This window comes from Anomalospiza imberbis, chromosome 3, assembly GCF_031753505.1.
Source record: "Anomalospiza imberbis isolate Cuckoo-Finch-1a 21T00152 chromosome 3, ASM3175350v1, whole genome shotgun sequence".
Classification (NCBI taxonomy): domain Eukaryota; kingdom Metazoa; phylum Chordata; class Aves; order Passeriformes; family Viduidae; genus Anomalospiza; species Anomalospiza imberbis.
Genome location: NC_089683.1, coordinates 92364713 through 92388194, shown reverse-complemented (window position 1 = coordinate 92388194; position 23482 = coordinate 92364713). Strand labels below are relative to the sequence as shown.

General features: G+C 40.1%; 1 protein-coding gene across 1 annotated transcript; it reads right to left on the bottom strand.

The window, feature by feature from the left end:
- Positions 1 to 23364, bottom strand: INTS7 (integrator complex subunit 7). The gene is made up of 20 exons (XM_068185752.1): positions 23256 to 23364; positions 22975 to 23104; positions 21981 to 22127; positions 19302 to 19439; positions 18783 to 18829; positions 18082 to 18281; positions 16880 to 17002; positions 14192 to 14309; positions 13112 to 13246; positions 12422 to 12519; positions 11513 to 11752; positions 10724 to 10861; positions 9725 to 9931; positions 6094 to 6288; positions 5212 to 5315; positions 4760 to 4828; positions 3590 to 3722; positions 2304 to 2402; positions 1256 to 1441; positions 1 to 354 (listed from the first exon to the last, which is right to left on the bottom strand). The coding sequence occupies exons 1-20, from the start codon at positions 23344 to 23346 to the stop codon at positions 67 to 69; spliced, it is 2886 nt and encodes a 961-aa protein (XP_068041853.1). The 5' UTR covers positions 23347 to 23364; the 3' UTR covers positions 1 to 66.
- Between the last annotated feature and the right edge of the window lie 118 nt (positions 23365 to 23482).

Sequence of the window (23482 nt, the reverse complement as noted above, 5' to 3'; positions counted from 1 at the left end):
TTTTTTAAAAAGAAGTGTCCAAGAAAACCTGCAATACCAGTTGACCAGGACAGTCCCTTGTGGCAATCAGAAGCGTGAGTACGCGCTTCTCTGCTGCTGCTGCTGCGATGGAGGCTGACCCTGCTGCTGCTGGAGACGAACCTGCTGTGAGTATGGATCCTCAAGAGACTTCACAAAAATAGTTGTTTTAGGCCCAGTTTTCCAGACAGTACCATTTGAGTCTATCACCGAGGACTCCACGGTGATGTTGTGGGTGCCAAGGATCACAAAGTTGAGCAGGAACTGAGTGCTGAAGTAGTCGTTGTGTGGTTCCACCCTCTGCTCCATTTCATTGGTCATGTTGTCAAGAGGAATCTGAGAACACAGATGGAAGGTTAAAACACTGTTTTACATAAACCTGCCAAAAGTAAGTTTTCAGCTCTCCACTTGAAGGAGAGAGGAGAAAAAAGGAAAAATCTGTTCCCAATTCTCCTAAACCAATACATGTGCATACTTGAGACAGGCTTGACAAGCTAAGACGTCATTTTCCACTTGAGGAACGCTACTTTTCCACAAAGTAATGTGAGTCAAACATCACACACAATGTTCTTTTACAAGCCATTGACTTTCTCCTATTCTCTCTCAAAAACCACAAACAACAAAACAAACAAAAACCTGACCCCAAAACAGGCCTTTCACTAAGTATCACATGTTAGCAGAACCTAAACCTCAGGCATGCAACCTTTGATAAAACTCTTGACTTAAGTTTAATATGTGTCTCCTCAGATGCTATTTAATTTGGACAGTCTGTCCTCACAATTTGCACAAACAGAATAAAAGAATCTTAAAATGACTATAAAAAATTCTAGAGACTATGTGGTAGAGAATAATCTACTCTTGGTTTGTTTGTGTTGTTTTTTTTTTTTTTTTTTTTTTTTTCCCTGTGGAGTTTTATATTATATATAACTAGGCTGAGTTTTCCTCATCTCAGGCAGATTCCTAATGACTTGTTCTGAACATCACAAAGCCTCTTTGTTTGGAAGAAGAGCTGTTACAAAAAGGTACTGACATACTGCAGACTTCAAATCCCAGATCCCCTCCACAAGTTATGCTTGGCTCTGACCAGTGCTTGAAAGTCAACTGACAGAAGTGAAAGGATTACAGAACCACCCCATTCATCTCATCCTGGAAATTCTGCTACCCAGAAACAAACAAAAGAACAGCAAAACTCAGCAAAAAAAGCTTTAGACTCCTCCTGATTCTATTCTATCCACACCTTATAGTCTTGTCCAGATTTGCTCTGCAGCACTGAAGAGACATTCAGACAGACAGACTGGATTTTACGGAAAAGGCCTGGTTTAGACCCGTGCTGAACCACTCCTTCCACCTTGAGGGCCAACTGCTGGTTGTTCTGTACTGCTATAGGCTCTGCTGGGTTCCTTGGAGATGGGGATAGAGCAAGCTGGAACACAAGTAAACAGATCAAAATGTAATTATAAGCCTCCAGAAAAGCAAACAAAATTCAAGGATGAAACAGGACACCTTCTTATAGAAAAATTTCCAATGAGAGGCTGGGTAGGAAAATCAGCAAATGGAAAAACAGACATTATCAGAGATTCGTTACTATATTATTTAATAAACATCATCAGCAATACCACATATTATCTTTGTATCAGTTTCATTTACTTCACTTCTTCAAAAGATGTGGAAAAAAAATCTTCCACAGAACAGCCATAGGTATATTAAGCTGAACAAAGAAGCAAAATGGAATAAGAATAAATATTAAAAACTTAAGGCTTTCATTCTTCCCAGGAAAAAAGGAGCACTTGAGTAAAACAAAACAAAACAAAACAAAACAAAAAAAAAACCAAAAAAACCAAAAAAACAACCATGATCTTAGTCATCTATAATCATTCTTAATCAGTGAGCTGATCTATAGGACAATTTTCTTCTAAGACAGTGAACCTTGCATTTCAAAGGAAAAGGAAAAAAGAAAAAACAAATACAAATCTATAAAAACTGCCCTCCCAGGACTAGAATTATTTAGCTTTGCAGACTCAGAATCAACAAAAATTCCAGGTACATTTTACCTTTAAGGCTTTGCAATCAAAGAACTGAATCCTACTTGCCTAAGTGACAGTCTAGTGGCTCTGAACAACCATACATACATGCTATTCAAGTTACTCCTAACAGATCAACCCCAATGCTACTTGCAGATGTGCATCTTCACTAAAAATCCTTAAGCTCTGTGCCTTCAGTAGGACTTTTCCCATGAAGTAAAGACTTTCTAAAGAAATTTGAGGCCATATTCGAGCAATACTTACCTTAATACTTGTAGACTGCAGCTTTTGGAAAAAGTACCTTTGAAATGAAAGGGGCACCTTCAACAAGGCAATGACAGCATTGCACAGACAAGCTGTATGCTGCAAGAAACAAGACCCAAAACAATTGAGAAAAAGTATCATTCATGACACAGGAAAAAGACATGTACTTGAGGTACTGAAACATCAGGAATTTCCATTTTAAGTGAAAAAATATATTAATACAGTCATAGAATTATAGCCACTAAAATTACAATGACTATATTCAGCCCCTCTGTTTATGTTCTGCCCCTTATTGAAGGAGGTATTCTGCTCTGGAAAAAAAACAAGGAGGTCAAGCAAAAGACAAACACAAATCTTTCCAGTCCTAGTGTTAGAACTGACAGAGCAGGATCTGCTTGAAACACTCCTACACACAAACTCTCAAAAACCAACTCCCCTCCAAGCAAAAAGACTGGCATCTATCACAACTTAATGCAATAATTTTTAATCCTCTTGTCTACTCTTCCTTTCCCTGCTGCACCATGCCTCTGGCTCAGATGAACACAAGCAGTGCCACCGGAGTCACCAAGCTGCCTTGGTGTGCAGCCAGCCACAACCAAGTTTATACAGGGTTTACCTTTCCTGTGGTGTGCATGATTTACTCCTCTATTCTATTTTGAATTGGTAAGGACTGTAGAATTTAGAAACCAGGCAAATAGATGCCAACCATGACAAACCACCTTGTTCCCACTAACAGGCACTTCAGCTTTAGGATGTTCATGAGCAGCAAGAGCCAAAGGCACCAACGTGGTAAAGGAGAGCACTATCAGCTCCCTGTTTGCATCAGCACACTCCACACTGTGCTCCCTGATGCCCTGCACTGCTAAGAGAAATGCTACACTCACAAAACACGGTGTTCACCACCAGGGACCAAAGCTAGGCTGCTGCAGGGAGCGGGAGAATTCCTACGCAGCAAGAACATGAACGAGGACAACGTGCTCCAGTGTTTGCATGAGAGTGTGGTGAGGGCTCTGACAGAGACCTGGTGGTACTTGTAGTTACCTTATCAGCATCTGCTGTGCTCTTAGGATGGAAATTCTAAAAAGATTATTTTTAATCAGACCAGTAAGGTTACAGATGTTTTAGCAAAATGGTTCTTCAAGTATTTTTAAACAAGTGTGTCTTTGGAGAGACCATTTGTGTCAGTAATGTTAATGCTTCCCAGTTTCTTGCCAACCACAGATATATGAAGTTCTGGGGTTTTGGCCCCTTTCTCTACACAATATACATTTAAAACTGTTACTTGCCAAGTAAGACACAGGAGCATACTTCCTGTTGAGGGATTCCACTTCCTCTAGCACATGATTAAATACAGACATCATTCTTCTTTCATATTCACTTTCAACATGAGCTGTTCCATTTGAGCTGTATTCCTGGAAACTAAAATTAAAAAAAAAAAAATTTCATTATGTCTAACTTATTTTCCTCCACATAACCCGGAAGGCACACTACCAAACAGACATTACAACATGAAATCCATTAAGAAATGTCTTTCAAACTGTTTACTCTGTTCTTCCAATTATTTTTCCACTGTAACACTTGTCCTTCACGTTTAAATCTTCCTTAACTACCATTTATTCACCATTTCTTGTCCCCACCCTTTCAGCTGAAGCAGTGACAGGTCTAACAGACTCAGCATACTTACTTCCCTTGGCTTTTTTAACCCTGCAGTGTTTATAACAGTCATGAAAATCTCACAACACAAAGCAAGAATGCCAGTCAGAATTATAACTTAATCTTGAAGTTTATAATCTCTTCCTTTGAATAGAATTCCACCTCATAGACACCCAACTTCATACAAATTTGACTAATACACCTTCTAAGCAATGCTTAATTCATAATGAGTACTACAGTCACTTAGGATGTTCACTTTTATTAGCAGCTATAAAAATCACTGAGAGATTTTATCCACAGTTTTTTCTATTTAATCTCAGCCTGGAAGTTTTAAACAGTGATTCAATTAGTCAGTACTTCAATGCGGTTTTCTAGTGGATTTAAGTTCACTGTTAGAAAAAGAGCCAGAGGTGATGGCTTTTCATTAAAATTTTGAACTAATTTAGTGCATGTATTTTCACCACCTTGAAGGAAACTAAGGTGCACTTACAGGTATGGGATCTAACACAAAACAACACAAATTAAAATAAGTGGCTAAAGGAGAGATTAGAAGTTCAAGTCTATATTTGAGATAACTCCTGTATAGTGCTCTCAAGAGCAAAATCATTATGAAATGCAGAACTCAAAAGAGTCCCCAGTCTGCCAGGTACAGCACAGCAGCAACAGATCCTCAAGCCTGCTCAGAATATAATTAGAAATGTCTACTGAGAAACTTTCTGAACATTCCTTGAATTCCTAGGTTTAAAACTCCAAGGATTTATTAATAAGCAGAAGAGGAGTATGCAGTTAACTATCAAACCTACCTTGCAGATTCTGGATCCAAAATCAGAGCTTCTATTGCATGTGAAATCAACAGGCAGCTCTGCTGTTGTCTGATATTAATACTAAGGAGTTAAAAAACTTTCAAAGTTGGTGCCTAAAGCAAGGAATGCAGTGTATTTAGTGGAACTTTTCCTTTCTTCCGTGAAGTAATCCTACAGTCACTACTCATTTAGTGAACAGAGAGCAAGAACTGTGAAAATACCAAGTTATAAGCTGCTCCAATTTTTGTGTCATAACTTGTTTATCAAGTAATTCCAAACAATAATATGGTAATGTTTATTTTCAAATAGGTTTTAAACAACTGGCAGTAGTTTTTATGTTATTAACTTTCAAAATTACTTTGGGGCAGTCTTCAAAGAAAAGAGGATTCTTATGCTTCATGCTGTGCATGTGAGAAAGAAAGTGGACAAACCCTAGGATTTTTAAAGGATACAGTTCTACATTCCTTAGAGTTGCTGAGTCTGCATCAAAAGACGACTGATAGAGATCTCCATACCGTGTAGCCAGGTTTCGGAATTCCTCCATTGAGTGTTTCATCTGCAGAGACAATGTTACTAGGCAAAAACACAAAGCAAAGCAAAACAAAACCCCACACATCCAGAAAACTAGAACACTGTAATATACAACACTGAAGGAATAAGGTGGCACACTGGAGAAAAATTATAAAGTTCTTGCTTCTTCACTCAGATAATGATTACCAAAGTGACAGACGGTTATCCACGCATTTAACAGGTATATTTCCTGCACCAACAAAATCTCCTTGAGTTAAAAACAAAGCAAAAGAAAATAACTCCATCAACAACCTCCTCCATCCCCTACTGGTAAAGCAAACTGCTCTGTCTTTCAGTGACCACCCACTGGTTCCTTCATGCAGACTACTTGGATTTAGAAGCAAACCTCCTTGGTGTTCCATATGGAGAGTTGGCAGTTGCCAACTCCCAGCAAAAGGAGTTGCAGAATCATCCTCAGGTATATATGTTCCTCCTTAGTGTACTCAGAGTGTCTGAGGTGTTTCAAAGCAAGGTGTGAAAGGCCTTGCTGCAAGTTTGAGTGTAGCAAGTGACTTGCTACATGCATATCCTTGGAAGCTGTGTGCAGGACTGGAGGAGAAAGCACACGTGCACATTCAGCTTCAAAACACGGCCTGCTACAGGCAGGTATTTTCAGAGCTACAGGTGAAAACCAAAGTCCATGACTCAAAAAAACCCACTTCACAACTACTTTTCATTTCTTTTGTCAAATATGTTTGCTGAGAAGCAAAACTCATAGCAGAGTCACAAACATAACTGCACAAGAGTGGAACGGGAGCACATGCCTGGTTGGAGATGCGGCCACACCTCTGGAGATCATTTCCCGATGTCATAGCAATCGTTGTGGCAATAGCTGGGGGTGGGCTTGTTTTTAGGCTGTTGCAGGTACAAATGAGTTGAGAAAAAGCCTGCAGAAGGTCAATCCTGAGTTTCACAAATCCACACTGAAAGCTCAGAGGATTAAGTGGTGTACTAGCAGCCTGCAACACAGTAATAGGAATGTTGGCAAATTAGGACAAAAGCAAAAATGATAAAATTACACTGCAGTGTCACTGAACAGTCTCATCAGAAAACTGAACCCGCAAGTTCAATTCTAAAAGCTGCTTTTTTAAAACTACATGTAGCAGGTTTGCTCAATTTCAGTCATACTAAATATAAATGACATAGAAGTTACATAATTGCTAAGTCATATTCCAAGCATGTCACCACTGTAACTTATGTGATTTAAGCTGTTAAAATACTATTAGGGCACCTATTTCCTCTTTTTCCAAGGCTAAGCCATTAGGCTTCAAGTGACATTAGCCCAGATAGTCTTTACCGTAAGAAAAACTACACTGAATTGGATGGCAAACAAGAAACACGAGGACTGAAAAAGTGATTCTCTGCATCAGCCAGAAGAGAAGGAATTGGCTCAAGTTACCCACAGAAAGAGGAAGGGGTGATGTTTTTTGCAACTGTGAGATGAATGGGAACATAATGAAGGCACTGAACCTTGCATTTGATGAAGACAAGAGACACAGTCTAGTGGTAACTAAGAACAGTAAATAACAGAATTCCCTGAGGTTAGACAAGCTGCTATTGTTCAGAAAATACAGTTCTGTGAAGTTTTGCTCCCTAAGAGCTTATCTGACTTGTAGAAGCATCTGTGACAGCTTAGGACACTCAGGATGGGGTAAACTGCAGTACTCAAGGTTTGATACTAGTTAAGCCAAAAATCCACTACTTATTTTTCTTAAATTGTTGGATTTTGAGAAGAACAAGCCCTCTCCAAAAACAAAGCACTGGGACTTAGACACATGTCTATCTTCCCCAGTGCTTCTTATTCCTTACCAGGCCATTTCTCAAAGCAAGAAGTTACAATCTACCCCAAAACCTTATTAAGAACCATTTCTTTGCTGGCAGAAAACCAGCTAAACTGGTTTCTCACACAGCATCACATCATCTGAGAACTGGCCCACTACTGACTAAAGTGAGGAAACAGCCCACTGCAACCAGTTTAAATTACTGTACTAGATTTCAACTGAAAAAACAAGACTATTTCACATTTAAACCATTAAGCCTCTCTTATCTATCACTTTGCTTTTCCTTCTCCAAGGGCACCAAAAAAAAAATCTCTTTTGAACTGGAATCGTTCAGTTTATTTTGCAAGGATGGTTTCAGAAAAGCCTCAGTGGAAGAGGGCTACACTGCACCGTAATTGCTCTACAGAGACTACATGCTTTTAAAGAGTAAAGTGCTCATATCGCAAAATCCAGACATTTTTATAGCACAAATTGGACTTGAATCTTGTAAATGGAAATACAAGCTTGTCTCATTAATACTGCAATTTACCTTATCTGCCATGGGCAGTAAGGGAGTTACAATTCCTTCTGAAAGTGACATAAGTATTTCTTTGGCTCAGCCAAGTTTTTCAAACACCACCGCTTGCTCTCAACATATCTGGAATTGGTGCTACTTAACCAATTGGTGCTACTTAACCAGCTGCTTTGTTCAAGTTCTTTATCTTTTAGATTACCAGCAGTGAGAAATAAACCCAATACTTCCAATTAGACACAGGATCTGTGCTAGAAAGAGCAGGACCCATGCAAAACCTTTGCTAACTCTACAACCAAACACACAGCAAGACAGAGGCCAACTGTGGTCAGTATGCTCCCTGACAAGTCCCTGTTCTCCCACAGGGAGAACCTCTTATCCATAGAGCAGAGGGACTTCCTTCCCTCAAGTGCACGAACTCCAATGAAAGAACACTCTGCAGTGTGAGACAGTTTTATGTTTATCAAGGAGGAATTGAGAAATTTTCCAACAAGATGCTGTCTGAACATTTCATCGTTGCTAAACTGGGCTGGCTGAACATCTGCAAGAGATTTACTGACACTGTTTTCCAGCTACAAAGCGGAGCAGCTACACAAGACTCATCACATGCACCTCTGCTCTGTGGTACCAGCAGTGCTGAATCATGCTCTGCACTGAAACAGCAGCAACAGGAAAGCTCAAGTCAGAGGAAAGAGAGCAAAAGCCTTTAGCAGCAAGGCTGCTGCACGTCACATGCATTTATGGCACTTTGTTCCCCTTGGAGAGGCTGAGTTCTACAGACAAGCAGTGAGTGGCTCCTTTTACAGCTGATACACTCAAGCACGGCTGGGAAATGAAATTGTCCAGAATGATGCAACAAGTCAGCAACAACCAGCAGTAAAACCCAATTTCCTCCCCTCTAACCTACAAAACCTGTACTCACTCCTCTGGACCACAATCTTCCATGAGGAGGGCACTGTGCCCAGAAAAGCACTATGTGCAACAGGAACTGAAGTCAGCAAAAGAGATGAAGACAGGAATCCTTCAACAGAAAAACAGCCCCAAACTCCATGGAAGGGGTAATTGACAGTATGACCTATTAAGTTATTTTCCTGCCTGTATTAAATATTAACATCTAATTAGATGAGGTCCTCCTCTCAATGTCCTCTTGATGTTAGAGAAATCTTGAAGTGTTGAATTAAAAGCCTGATTTAGGAATGATGGGTCTTTCAGAGGCCAGTAGTAGAAATTTATGTCATTGCAGCTTATTCAGGCATGCTTTATTAATAAATAGTAATATCTGAACTTTATTAAGCAGTAATGTCTGAATTGTCATATATCCTAACTGTCCAGTAACTTAAACAACAAAGCAGCTTCACTGAAAAGGCATACAAAAACTGTATGTAAAGACTGCTTCATGGAAACTAAAACATGAAAGAAAGTATTGTGTGAAGCTGGATTATCTTTGCTTAAGAAGTAACTTTACAGTAGCAACTGAAGGTCCCTAATCATTAAGGTTTTTGTTTACGTTCACAGACATCACACAGCTTCTTGGTATTTTAGAAGCAGAAAGTATTTGCATAAAAGCAGGTACCAGTTGGATTTATGAAACTGAATTGTCTTTCCTCTTCTTATTAGACTGCTTTTAGGATTCTATGAGATCACACGGTCAAATAGAAGGCAACATGAACTCAGCAGGAGGGAGGAAGACAATTGAATCCTTCTCTATATTTCAAGAAGACAGGAGCCAATTTAGGCCAATTCCCAGGCTTGACTATTACAATAGCTTTTATTCACCCAAAGCAAGGAGTGGAAAACTGTAAGTACTGTTACTTTAATTGAACAAGATCTGTCACATTCCATATGATCTGATCAAGGCAGGAAATGAGGGGTGGAGGGAGAAGAAAAAGCAAAAAGAGCAGTCTAGCTAATCTCATTTGGCTGAGTTACAGGATCTTTTCTCTCAAGATGCAGTGTGTTACAACTGAGATGCCTGCAGAGGAGAACCAAACAGAGTCTGGCAGATGCCAGAGATATTTAAGAACTTTTCAGAGAGTTAAGAACAGAACCCAAAGAGCTGTGCTTCAGCACCCAGAAACATCACCACTAGAGATGTGTGCTGACCGTCAGCGACGCGATTCCTTTGTGGTAGGACTTTAAGGCTTCGGCGACGCAGGAGAGCGCAGAGCTGTAGTTGTCCTCCTGCAGGCCTGTCAGGCACTGCTCTGCATGGGAGAACTCCTTCAGGCTGTTCAGCCAGAAGTAGAAGTGCTCTGAAGCCACTTGGGTCAGCAGGCTCTGGTACAGTTCTCTGGCCATGTCGTGGTTGCCCTGTAATGACAAGAATGTTTCTGAAAGGTGACGTGAAAGAAGGCTGGGGATTTCTATAAAACTTACACAAATAAGAAAACAGGAACATCTCCAGAGCTACTCCCAGCTTAAAAACAGAAGTAGTGAAACTTTTTCCAATTACCTGATTGTGGCAATAATAAAAAAATAAAAAATAATGCCTAATAATAAATAAATAAATCTGATAATAAATAATAAATCTGATTGTGGCTAATAATAAATAAAAGCACAAGTGCTTACTTTATAGAAATACCAGCCTGTAAAAAAGTATAGTATTTATTTACACAACATAATTCAATAAGATGAGGAAAAAAAAATGGAAATTTACCTCAGCATCTCATTCTAGGGTTTCTGTGTAATTCTAACCCAAGTGTGAATTTACTTAAGGGAAAAGGGGAACAGTATATTTTTCTTCCTTTCTTCACACTGAAGAAAGAGAACCATACATCAAGATGACCTTCACATTCTGAAGAGCAATCAGACAATACAGATTAGGTATGTGCTCAAGAAAGTGCCAGGACATCACTTACTTCCTTCTCAAATACTTCAAAAGGACAAGTGAAAAACCATTTTGTTGGGATGAATGTCCCAAATGTCATATATCTGAGTCTGCATTCCAGGGAATTATGAGGGGAAGTGATTTTTATTTTTTTCCCCAATTCACTACTTTCTCCTAAGTCCCACGATTTTCCTTATTCCCTTACCCCATTCAAAGAAGTCCCTGGCATTCCTTCAAACACAGCCAACAATTTTTCTCCAAGTATTTTCACTTACCATCCTGGAAGCCTGCCTGGCTATCCTGTAGGCTGTCCATCCATTGGAGGCATTCTCAAGCTGCTGCTTGATAACAGTTTTGATTTCTGTGGACAAAGCTTTCTGACTGGAAACAAATATCACTGTGGCAAGAGAAACCTAGTAGAGAGTGGAGGAGTGAGCAAGAAAGTTATATTTCAGTAACTAAAGAAAAGAAGAAAAAAAAAAGCCATTTCTGTTTTATTTTGGGCTCAAAACTACAAAGATTACATATATATATATTCTAACTGCAAAACTTCTCAGTCATATATCCTTTAAACAGTTACAGCAATCCAAGTATTTCTTGTAGATAAAAGTAACTTTAAAGAATCTCAACTCTGCCTTTCAGCTGAAATATTTCAAATGCTCCAAGTAAATTAATAGAAAGCTTGTAATTTCTTTTTTAAAATTCAAATTCTTTTCCAAGTAGATGTGATGAAAGCATTTATCTCTTACAGTATATTAAGTCATTTGCCTCAAACCACCCTATATAAATGGAGCTAGCTGCCATTTGGCCTTTAAACACTGCTTTAGAGATACCCCAATAATTTCAATAGCCAGGTTTGCCTAAGCAGTGCCATCTGCTGGAAAACCTAATGGAATACACTGCATACTACAGCTCCAAGGAGTCAGAAGTTAAAACAAAATTGAAAATAGTAGCTACAGACTGGCACATCAACCTGGACACATAACAAATGCCTTAGCTGCCTTTTAAAATACAATCCATCCCCAATCGTTTATACAGACTTTATCCATCAAGGGAGGTCTTACCAAGAGTTCCTGCTTTTTATCTGTAGCAGATTGTCCAATTAATTTATAGAGGTCCATTAGGTCTCCTAGCATCCCATCTGCCAAGACAGGCAGCTGCATGGCAATGGCTGCCAGGCAGTGGCACATGAGAATCCTGGCATTGTCCTGGGCACTGTGCAGCTGTGCCAGCAGGGATTCCACCACGGACTGGCTCAGGTGAGGGCGGCACTTCACCAGCTTCACCATGCAGGTCAGCGTGATCTGCAACTCACACAATCCACAGGTACCGTCAACACCATGTCCTCAAAACCAAAAAAGGCCAGGCACACTTACTTAGCTGCAACCAGGACTGCAGAAACACACATCTGTTATTTTCAGAACTATGTACTCCACAAAAGATGAGATTTTTCCAAGAGCCCAAGTCTTTGTCCCTGAGCTACCAGCACTAAAACACATCACAAATTCAAAAGATATTAATAGTCTCTCACACCACCAGCCTTAAGGTAAATAACTAGAAAAATTACTGATGGTTTCTGAAGTGGGAAAATAAGAATAATCATTTATAAAAATGTTGTGATAATGTACATTGCATCTCCATCTCCAAAAAGCAAGTTGTCTCCAAGATTCTCTTTGTCCTCCAGGGACACCTCCATCCAATGTTCATGTTTTATTAGAGCTGTTCCTCTGAGAGGAATGCTCCCTGCCACCTGCAACAATCCTCTTACCCTAGAGCTGAGAGGAGTTGCACTATAGCTATGCTCAGTTTCCCTACTGCTCTGAACTCTGATTATGGACAAACCAGAAAAATACTCTTTTCCCTCCAGTCTGTAATGCTTCCACCAGAAAGGATCTGGTACACACCAGCCTCTCTCTTATACAAGCTGTTATTATAACTTACAGCTGTGAAGGGGAAAACAACAGTAAAGTCACCTTTAAGGTTGCCTGAGCTCCTGGGCTGTCATCTTGACTACAGAGAACAAGAAGAGCTTCTAAGCCAAAAACTGCATCTTGCTCCAAAGGCAGAAGATCTACAAAAAGAAAAAGAGTTAGTTTGCTCTCTGTTCTGTTCTCTGACCGTAGCTGGTGTAATGTTGCAGTCATGACAATTAAGAATCTTCCCAACACTTCTGCTTTGCCTTACTTGGACGAGAAACAATTCTGCCATTGCACGTCTTGGGTAACTATTCAGCAGCCCCACTGACACTTGCAAAGCATGCATAAATCTTGGGACTAAGACTTCTAAATGCCCTGTTACTATTTTGCAACAGGCTCTGTGCAAAGGGCTTTCAAAGGTTGACCAACAATTCACTAGTCTTACAGCAGAGGTAAAACATTTCTTCAAAACTAGTCTTACAGCAAAGGTAAAAAAAGCATTCATCCAGAACTAGTTCTATTGTAGGCAGTAATTTTCTCTAAATGAGACAAAGATGGAACCTTCCCAAACATTCATAAGACCATACAGAGTATTCCCTACTAGATTACAGTCCCCATTCTCCCCAACCAGCATGAGGGATCAAGACAGATTTACAGCCAGGTTCACAGACAGGACGACCTAATCCATGTTAAGTACATAAGCCTGACTGTAAACAGAGCCACTTCACTGCCCTTGCTTTCCCTTACCTTTTTCCTGGCAAGAGGCTGAAATATTGGTCAGAATTCTCACTCCATGAGCTGCAATGCCACGGTTATTATGGTAACAGCACTCCTGTGCTAGTTTTACCAAATCAAATGACCTTGCAGTTGCAGCTGCTGCTCCTAAATAAAAGCAAGGCAAATGGAACATAAAACTGCACAGTCTATAATACCACAGATCTTTAAGTACATTTCTGCAAAACCATTACATTGATTTAGGGTTTTTTCTTATATTTAAACAATAGGATGAAAATATTTTTCTCTGTTCAGACAAACCCAGATATTCTCTCATTCTTGAACACTACACAAGTTAGACACATGAGAAAGAACATTTGGATCTAAAGGTTGACATTTCAGGACTCAGTGAAATATTGCCTTAAGAAATATTATGTCTGATTAAAAAAAGCTGCTGAGTCTACTAATTATTAAGCCATGCCAGAATGACTGAAGAGGATGTACTATTTTTTTTCCCATTTCTGCAGCCCATGTATTTGAGCTTATAATACTCATTTGGGCAGTCTGGCTTTCAAAAAGAAAAAAGAAAAGAGTGTGATCATAATCTTGAGAACAAGATACCTTGAATCACCTTTAAATGTCTACTCTTTTCCTACAATTTCTCCAGACTATTGTCACAAAGCAGAAAGGTGCATCTGGTACTGCAGTAGGTCAAAAGCCCACAAGGGTGGCAGAGTAACATGCCAGTCCACTCTTACACCATGAAGCCTCCCTACTACTCAAAAATTATGCAAATCCATGGTTTCAAAGCCCCTTAAGCAGAATGCAGGTCAGCCATTTGAGAGGCAATAAGCTGCTTCACAAAATGAAGAAAACTTGAAGACCCAAAGGAAAAAACCCTTTTCAGATATCAAAGTACCCACAAAACAAAACCATCATTATTCATGACTACACAGTGTCCCACTTTAAGTTTACATATGATGAACACAGTCTGACAGTCAAGTTCAAAAATAGTTTTAGAAAATGCTACAAAGTGTTTAGATGAAACTGAGCAGCAGCAGAAAACCAAGCTATTAAAATGCCAAAGATAACCATCTAATCCAGTTTTCTTACCTGGAGCACTGCTGAAGTACTGTTTAATGGCAATGGTCCCTGATAATGTGGAAAGAACAGATAACATGCCCATTTTCAAGCTGTCATAAGGAGTGTTAAGAGCAGATTCACAGAGTGCCTAAAAATCAGCAAGAAAAAAATACAGAGGTAAGAAGTAGCATGAGCTGTCTGTATGAAGAATTTAGTTGCACTTCTCTGAGAAGTTTTAAGAATCAATATTTTCCCACAGAAAATACTGTACTAAAATCAAAAGCCAAGTCCTCAAGCATCTGGTTTAGAGGACTGAAGATGTGGCTTGCAGAAAAGTGACAGTGGGTCCTATATGCTAGGAAACATCAATTATAAGTCATTCGTTAATTAAAAATTAGTGGCAAAAATATTACCTGGTCTCATTGATCCAATACTATGAAAGATTTTAAGACAGTTTCGGGCATACTGATTATTTTGCATTGTAACAATCTGCAAGGTTCTCTGTGAACATACATCGCTAAAGAGCAAGGTTTCAAGTGTCATTTCCTTTAGCAGCACTGGTGTCCAACAGGAGTTAAGGGTTTCTGATAAATAAATTAAAGTGTATTTTATGTTTTAACTCATGTCTTACTTTTGTGCCTTTTGACAGATCTTATCAAAGGCCTTATCACATGTAGGTTTGAATAACTCTTAAAATGCACATTGTTCTCAATTCCTTATGCCAACATTGCCCACACTTTAGTCATTCACTGGTTTTGGATGCCTTTTTAGTCAACAGGAGGGACAGTAATATGAGACATAAATAGAAAATATAAGTATATTCTGCTTTAGAGTGTGCCAAAACTGAATGACAAAGAGCCAGTAACGGAATAAAGAAAAACAACACCAGTAGTTCCATAGAACATAAAAAAAAAACCCCACAGTGTTCTTATTAGGTATATGCATTGTGTAAGAGTTAAATTCTAAATGTATCTGTGATTTGTACCACTTAGTATTTTATATCACTATCTAATCCACTGAATCAACCGACAGAGGAAGATCTAATGATTGGGGTAGAATATGAGTCTCAGTGTCTCCCAAGACACTGATGCTTTACTCCAGTGCTATCACATCAGCTCTCAGGGTGCATCTCAAACAGTAACTGTGAAGACTGCCAGGAGCACAGAGGAATTAGCAGGATGGACTGCTCTAGGAAGCACCAGCTTCTGAAGCTGATGTCTAGAAATCAGTGAAGCCTCCACAGTGCCAAAACCAAACTTCCCAACTGACCTGCACAGGACAGACTTAAAATGCTTAACTATTTTAAAGTTTCTTGGTAAAAAGGTACAAGAGGTAGGCCTTGCCAAGGAAGAAGGAGGGTCTGTTCCAGTCCTTGTTGTATAACATAGTATTTTGTTTATATTATCTCCCAATTGTTGGGAGAACAACTTCCCAACTCAAAATGTCAACTTGTTATTTCAGAAATCAGAAAAACACTAATTATTTCTGCATGCCATTCAGCAAGCAGTAGCAAGCCTCAGACAAGTAGTTTTGTTTTCACCTAGTCACTGGTTAAGTTCTGACATCAGTGGAACTTTTCCCTATGCATTTCAACCACCAGGACACCCACTTTACTTCAAAACACTACATGACAATGAAAGCCATGTTATCAATGTCTCTCACTTGTACTGAGATGACTACCAATGAAATACGGAATAGAGCAGTATTTTCTTCACAAAAATTCCATAAATCCATAAGTCCTTAAAATTCCTAAAAGAAAATAAATTTATGGAGTTAACCCATTATGAAAAATAAAGCAGTTCACTAAAGCAAAAAGCTCTGCACACTCCAAACCATCATCTCCAAGAACTGGGGACAAAGCAGAACCTGCTGTATTTCTCACATGATTGTTAACAAAGACCTGTGTAGTTTTTCCTCCTAGCTGCCTTATGCTCCAACAGAACAGAATCCAAGTAGCTTCCAAGAGTAACAAAAGCAAAGAAAAAATGACCCAGGAAAAAGCAGAGCTGTAACCCATTGCCATTAAATTATTGAAATATTCACTTTCCCATTAATCTAAACTGAAGTTATTTTCTGTAGTCATTTCTACAATAAAAAGGGGAAGGAGAAAAAATTCATATGCAACTGTGATTGAAAGAAGGCAGCAGTAGTACCTGTAATAGAACACAAGTTTCCCCAGATAGCACAGGTGCACTATAAACACCTTCCCACTGATACAACAGGAGTCACAAGGCTACTATTGCAAAAATCCCATTAATTCTAAGAAATTAATTTAAAATTCCGTTTGTCTTTTCAAGTACCCCTTGCTGGATGACATGTTTTGACAAATCCTAAAGGCTCTGTTTTGCACTAGAGCATTGGTGTGTACTCATTGTGGTAAGATCAGTGTAAACATTCAGCTCTCATGTCTGTTACCTGAAATGGGTTTGTCAGATGGAAAAGCTACTTCCTCACAGTACAAAAGCCTCTTACATGGCACATGCCTTCCCTCAGTAACAATGCTTCAACTTTAATCCTTGAGTGTCAACTTACCCAACTGAAGATTCTATGAGCTGCTCATTAATGCTTGGCTAGTCTGCTGGCAGAGTAACATAACTTAAGGGTATAGAGATGCATGTTATTCCTTTCTTTACCTCCCAAATTGCTCCTCTAGAAAGAATTCTACAACTCCTTGGGAAGTTTCATAATAAACTTTAGCTTAAAAAAAAACATATAGACCTGAATATTTTCTCTGTTCCATGTATGTGGTGTCTTGTTGGCCAACAACTTCAAATCCTGGATTGCAAGTCTCTTCACGGCCTTCCTGGGGTCATTTTTCAAGTACTGCAACAAAAGTTGAATCTGCAAGAAAATAAATTCATTGCTTAAGAGTGATGCTACTAGAAGGAAGTATTTTCAAAAGCGCTCAGGAAGAAATGTTGGGCACACTGAGACAAAACTAACTTGAGAAAGTATGAACATGCCAGCCACGGTTTTTAGTCTCCATCCCTACTCTGGCTACATCAGTTATATGCAGTAATGGCTGCTGTGCTGCAGAAACACAGCCTAAATCTCCATGTTTGCTGCCATTAAAAAAAATAAAAGCAGCACATTAAGTGTTCTAATGTTGTTTCAGTAGACTTAGGTTCAGTACCATCACAAGTATCATCTGAAATACAGAAATGACCCACAGCAGAGATTCAGACAGATCAATGCCATTATCTAACAACCACAGACACCAGCCTTGCACAGCTGTACAGGGCCGAAAGAAAGCAAACAGATTTTCGTGACTCCTTTACAAAGATTAGCTGGATGAGTCTCAAGTGTCACTGTGTTCAGACCTGCTCTATAAATCACATCCACAAAGCTCATTATCAGCGCATAAAAAGCATTGTATTTTTCCATCACTGCTTTTCCATTACTTGGTTTATAGTCCTGAATTTAAGGAACTGATTGAAATTCCTCAAAATTCTCCAAGAAATACACTTTAAATTCATTAAATATTCATGTGCTTGCATGAAAAAAAGGCAAAAGGGACACCCACAACCCAAGACAATATACAGAAGTCCAAAGTAAAGCCTGGCTTCCACAGGCAAGTTGAAGTCTTTTCAGAAAAAGTCAGGGTGTTTATTCTCCTGCATGCTGATCTATCCATGTTGATCTGAATCTCAGTGTTGATTTGAATCCCTGATTTAGAAAAAGACCTTTTATGAACTGTAAAAAAGGTGTAGTGTGTTTGAAACAGTCACCTGAAAATGGAACCAGAAAAGGCAAAAAATATGAAAGCAGCAGCAGTTTTCCGGGTATTCTTCTTCAACAGTACACAGGAGTAACCAACCCAGCACAGCCGTCCCTGTTTATTTTGATCAGCAGGCAGAATCTGAGTGCTTTTAAAATGTACTTTGTACTTCAAGAGGAAGACATGCCTTGGGAAGAGTTACCTGTTTGGGAATGTCAACTAAAGAAGAAGCAGCAAGCAGAGTAAAGGTGTGCAGGGTGACAATGACCATCTTGGTGGAGGGGTAGGATGTCACCAGCTGCTGCAGCAGCTGCCGGGAGCTGGAGGCCAGGCTGGCATCGTGGTGCATGTGCTGCAGAATAGGGATCAGCTTCAGCTTCAAGTCCACAGGTGTGGCCAAACCTCAGTAAGGAAAGAAACACAGCCAGAGTTAGTCCTTGGGCTGGCTATTTTTGGCAGTTCTAAGGCACAGAGTATATCTGGCTTGCTACCACTGCTGAAAGGAGATTGTGCAAACACCTGCAGTGGCTTCAAATAACTCATGTTCTAGCTAGGTGTGAAGTGACAGCATTATCAAGCACGTTCATGGTTGTTTGAGAAAGATGCTCCTTGCTTCACTGCAGGTAACACACAAATTAACTCATCTGAAGCAACCTATGAGAGTCTATGCAAGTGTATCCATCACACTGCAGATGGGCTTTTATTCTGTACCAAACAGGTGCTTTGAAAACTTAAATTTTAGGAGGATTTAAGATAACCAGACAGACAATTGGTCAGCTAATTTAAAAACTGGAATAATCTAAGGGCAACAGCATTCTGATATCTAATACATAAATATTAATAATGAAGAACTTTCAGAGAAATTAATGTTTTTCCTCTTTATCATTCAACATACACATGTACCTTGAATCATCTCGCTGATTTTATTACATATTCCAACAGCAAAATCCCTACAGAGAAAAGAAAGTATCAGGTGAAATGAAAAATTAAAAAATAAGTAATTAAAAACTGAAGAAAAAAATTGCTGAACTACCAAACAATTGAAAGTTACACAAAAGAGTACCTGCCAAAACCTAAGTCTTTTCAGAACCCTTGCACACAGGCACGACCAAATGAGAAAATGAAGGCTTTCAAAAACTTTCAAAGGCAAGCAGCACTACATTTTGCTAATATAATTTCTGTAAAATAATTCTGTGAGATTGAGAACTGAAATAGCAGCTTTAATCATGATTGAGAGCTTTCCATTTTAGAAAAAAAAAATCTGCTGAACTTGTATTCAGATTTCCTTACATCATTATTGCACATAATTGTTTTGCTATAAAGGACAGCACAACAGAAAATAGTAAAGTTTGTGAATGCCAGTGTTAATGGAGTTTCCATTCTCTGTAATATAAAAAAGTGGGAAAAAAAACAGGTTCTTACTTAGATTGTGCAGAAAAGTTGGCAGCAGCAAATATAGCAGCTTCAACTTCCACATTATCATGGGAATCCAAACTCTGGCGAATACTGTGATGTGCATTCTTCCTTTCTGGAATGATAGATGCCATGCTGCCCAACATCCTACAGAAATAAATCACAGCAAAATCAGGAAGAACAGTGATCATGAAGAAATGGTGAAACCAAATAAAAATGTAAAAAAGACTGGTTAAAAGGCTATGTTTATACAAATATGTGCTCTTTCAGGACTATTACAGAAACAAGCAAATGCTAAAATTAAGCATCTAATTAAATGTAACAGATTTTGTTGTGTGGGTTGTGTCAGTGGTTTGATAATATTTAATTACATTTTGATACCTTTTAGCTTGAAACTGGCACAGTGAGAAACTTAACAAAAATGCTTTTAAAATTAAGAGTTCACTAGGCATGATTTATTTCCAACATCTTTCACTGATGTAAGGTAAGGTTATTAGTGAAAAAAGTGCAACACTTTTTGTATAACTGCTAAAAAAGCAGCAAATCAACCTATACTTTGCCAAAAATATTTCAAAAAGATAGCTTTCAAGCATATTTAGCATAATCCAATTAAAAGAGGAATAAATGTAGGATTTATATTGAGGTAATTTTAGCTAGAGTTCTGTGCAAATATTTACACAGTTATCTAGCAATAAAATTCCACAGACAAAGTTTTATTTAAGCAGCTCTTTCTTTCAACATGTTCTTCCTTATTGACACTATTCAAGGAGGACAAAAAAAAATCAACAGAAGATTTTAAACTGAAACTGCTGAACCAACAGCTATTTTAACATTTGATATATCCTGTGAATTCAGTAATTAAAGTATTTATGCAAACTGAGAGGATTCCTGGAACTTGTAGCAGCCTGTGAAGATAACCCTCAATGCCAGTCAACAACTGCAATCTTGTATTAGAGCACTGAACAGGAACTACAAGAAACCATGCAGACATATTGTATTTAGATTTCTGAGACACCAGGGCATGAAGGCATAACCTCAAATGAAATATCGAAAGAAAAAGGAAATGGACATTTGACCTAATCAGTCAAAGCCCTGTTAATGCTTCCCATCTCCCACTCCTGAAATCAGTAACAGTTCCAGATGGAGACACAAGAAAAATATAAAGAGAGAAAGACAAGTGCTCTCTTCACATTTGAATTCACCTGCACAGGGGCTGGAAGATGCAGTTAAGAGGATCATGTTGGATAGCATTGGAGACACAGACACCAAACCAGCCGGACAGTGACATGAAAGACAGATTATTTTTGCTTTCCCACCTGACTCCCAGAAGTTCAAAGCAATCAGTAATATAACAGCATTTCCTTAGAAGTTATTCATCAGATATCAACTAGCAGCTCTAGCTAGGACAAGGCAGAATGAAAAGTATAGTGCAAGCATAATAAGGTTCATGTAAGTTTTGGTAGCAAGTTAACAAAAACTATTTTGCCACAAAAGGAAGCACTTTCACTTGGTCTAAAAGTATCCTAGGCAAGATGTGATATATTGCATATAGCTGCTGTCTGCGTTATGCATACAACATATTCAGTTTTCTTCTCTGGTGTACATAAAATTTCAACAGTGCAAATTCTGTTTTGCCTGGGACCATCCACAAAATTCTTACCATCATAAATGGTTAATAACCTTGTTCTTCTTATCCACAAAATTCTCACCATCACAAGTGGTTAATTACCTTGTTCTTGTTGTCACCAATCCTCATCATTCACCTCTTTGAAAGACAGATGTCTCTGCTTTTAACTCTATGAGCAATGTATAAAAAGCCTCCTTTATTTCACTCACAAAATCACAGAATGGCCTGGGTTGGAAGGGACCTTAAAGACCATCTAGTTCCAAACCCCTTGCCATGGGCAGGGACATCTCCCACTAGACCAGGTTGCTCAAAGCCCCATCCAGCCTGGCCTTGAACACTTTCATGGATGAGGCATCCATAACTTCTCTGGGCAACCTGTTCCAGTGCCTCACCACACTCATCATAAAGAAATTTTTCCCAGTATCTTATCTAAACCTACTTTCTTGCAGTTTGAAGCCATTCCCCCTTGTCCTGTCACTACAGGCTCTCCATAGTTCTTGTAGGCTCCCTTCAGGTACTGGAAGGCCACAATTAGGTCACCCCATACCCTTCTCTTCTCCAGGCTGAGCAATCCTAACTCTCAGCATTTCCTCACAGGAGAGGTGCTCCATCCCTTTAACCATCTCGGTTGCCTCCTCTGGACTCCCTCCAACAGGTTCATGTCCTTCCTGTGCTGGAGACCCCAGAGCTGGACACAGCACTGCAGGAGGGGTCTCAGCAGAGGGGAACAGAGAGGCAGAATCCCCTTCCTTGGCCTGCTGCCCAGGCTCCTTTTGATGTAGCCCAAAACACGTTTGGCTTTCTGGGCTGCCAGTGAACATTGCTAGGTCATGTCCAGCTTTTCATCCACCAGCACCCGCAAGTCTCTCACTGCAGGGCTGCTCTTGATCTGTTCGTCCCCAGCCTGGACTGATACCAGAGCTTGCCCTGGCCCAGATGCAGCGCTTTGCACTGGGTCTTGTTATTCCAGACAGGCACATTGATAGTTACCTACAGGTTTGAAGTAAATCAGAATCCTTCACCAGATTTGAAGTAAATCAGATCACTCATGCCACACGTACCGGAGTGTGATAGCTCGAGCCACCGGATCATTGCTGTGGATTACTGAGAAAACTCTCTTGACAAATTCATCCACATTTAGGATCTTCTCTAAGTGCTTCTCACTCTGCTGAGTAACTTTCAGCACACACAGCCTCAGGAAGTTGTTCCTGTTAGAAAACACACACGTTTCTTTGTCAGGCTATTTTGAAACAAAAATTCAAGTAGTTTAAACACTAAAATTATTTAAGCACAACTTTTAGAGCAAATTAAAACAAGGAGATATCTATGCTTTAGAAACATTTGAGTAGACTAATAAGAGTAAAACTGAGACTGTTAACATACTATTGCTTTATTTTCTAGTTCAGGTAGTGTCAAACTAAAGCCCAGTTCCAGGGAAATGAAACCGCTGACATCAATGAGGAGGGGTGTAAGGAAATGCCTGTTTTTGTGCACACACACAGGGATCCAAATCTGCTGGAAAAACACATTCAAGACTAAGACAGAGATGTCTTAATTACAACTGTCAAGTGCCGAGCAAATTTATTTTCCTTCCTGAAGACAAGAGTGAAGATTCCACAGCAACAGCATACACCTTTGTAAGCTTTTAGGAAGGAGCTTAGAGTCCATTATATACATCACTCAGACAGCAAGCACTTGGAAAAGCCATACTTCGAGCTTTGTTAGAGATTAAATTTGCACATGTGATCATCCATCCATTTATGAGTTATGACTTGAATGTGGTATGAAGCAAAACTTACACCGGCGAACTTAAATCAGTCAGGGAGAGAATCCTCGGATCAGGACAGATGGAAAGGAACTGTGTCGTTATCACTCACAAACACTTAAGCCCACTAAAGAAGTGGAAAACAAGGTCCAATCACGCACAACAGCAACAGACTGGGTACCACAAGGGTGCTGGCAGGCAAGCACGACATGCCAGATTCCAACGCAGCGACACTGCAAGGCACAGTGCGTTCCCAGGATTACACTCGAACGGACAGGAGCAGTACTCACCCCACTCTGAAAACATCGGCTAGCTTTAGGAACGCCGAGTTGATGAGAATGGGGAACGGGTATTTCTGGAAGAGCCTCGGAAAACGAACGACGGCTTCGCACTGCTCCCCGAGCTTGCCGGACCTGAGGCCTAAAGGAGATAGCAGGAATCACCGCAGGTACCTCCAGCCCCGGCTCCTTCCTCCGGCCCCCGCCCTGGATAAAGCGGTACCAAGCGAAGCCCCCACCCCAGCCCCGCTGCCCAGGGCGGCGGCGACAACGCCGGGCCCGCGCGGGCCCACCTTTGTCCAGCTCCATGAGGGCGGAGTTGGCGTCCAGCTCCTGCTCGCCGTAGCCCGCGTCGGCCAGGAAGGACTTGGCGCTGGCCGCCATTGCTGCCGCTCGCCGCCGGCCCCGCGCACGCGCAGCCCTGCGCCTGACCCCGCCCGCCCGGCGCGGCCGCGGGAACGGGCGGGGGGTGCGGCCTGGAGGCCCCGCCCTCCCCCAGCGCCGCCCAATCAGAGGAGGC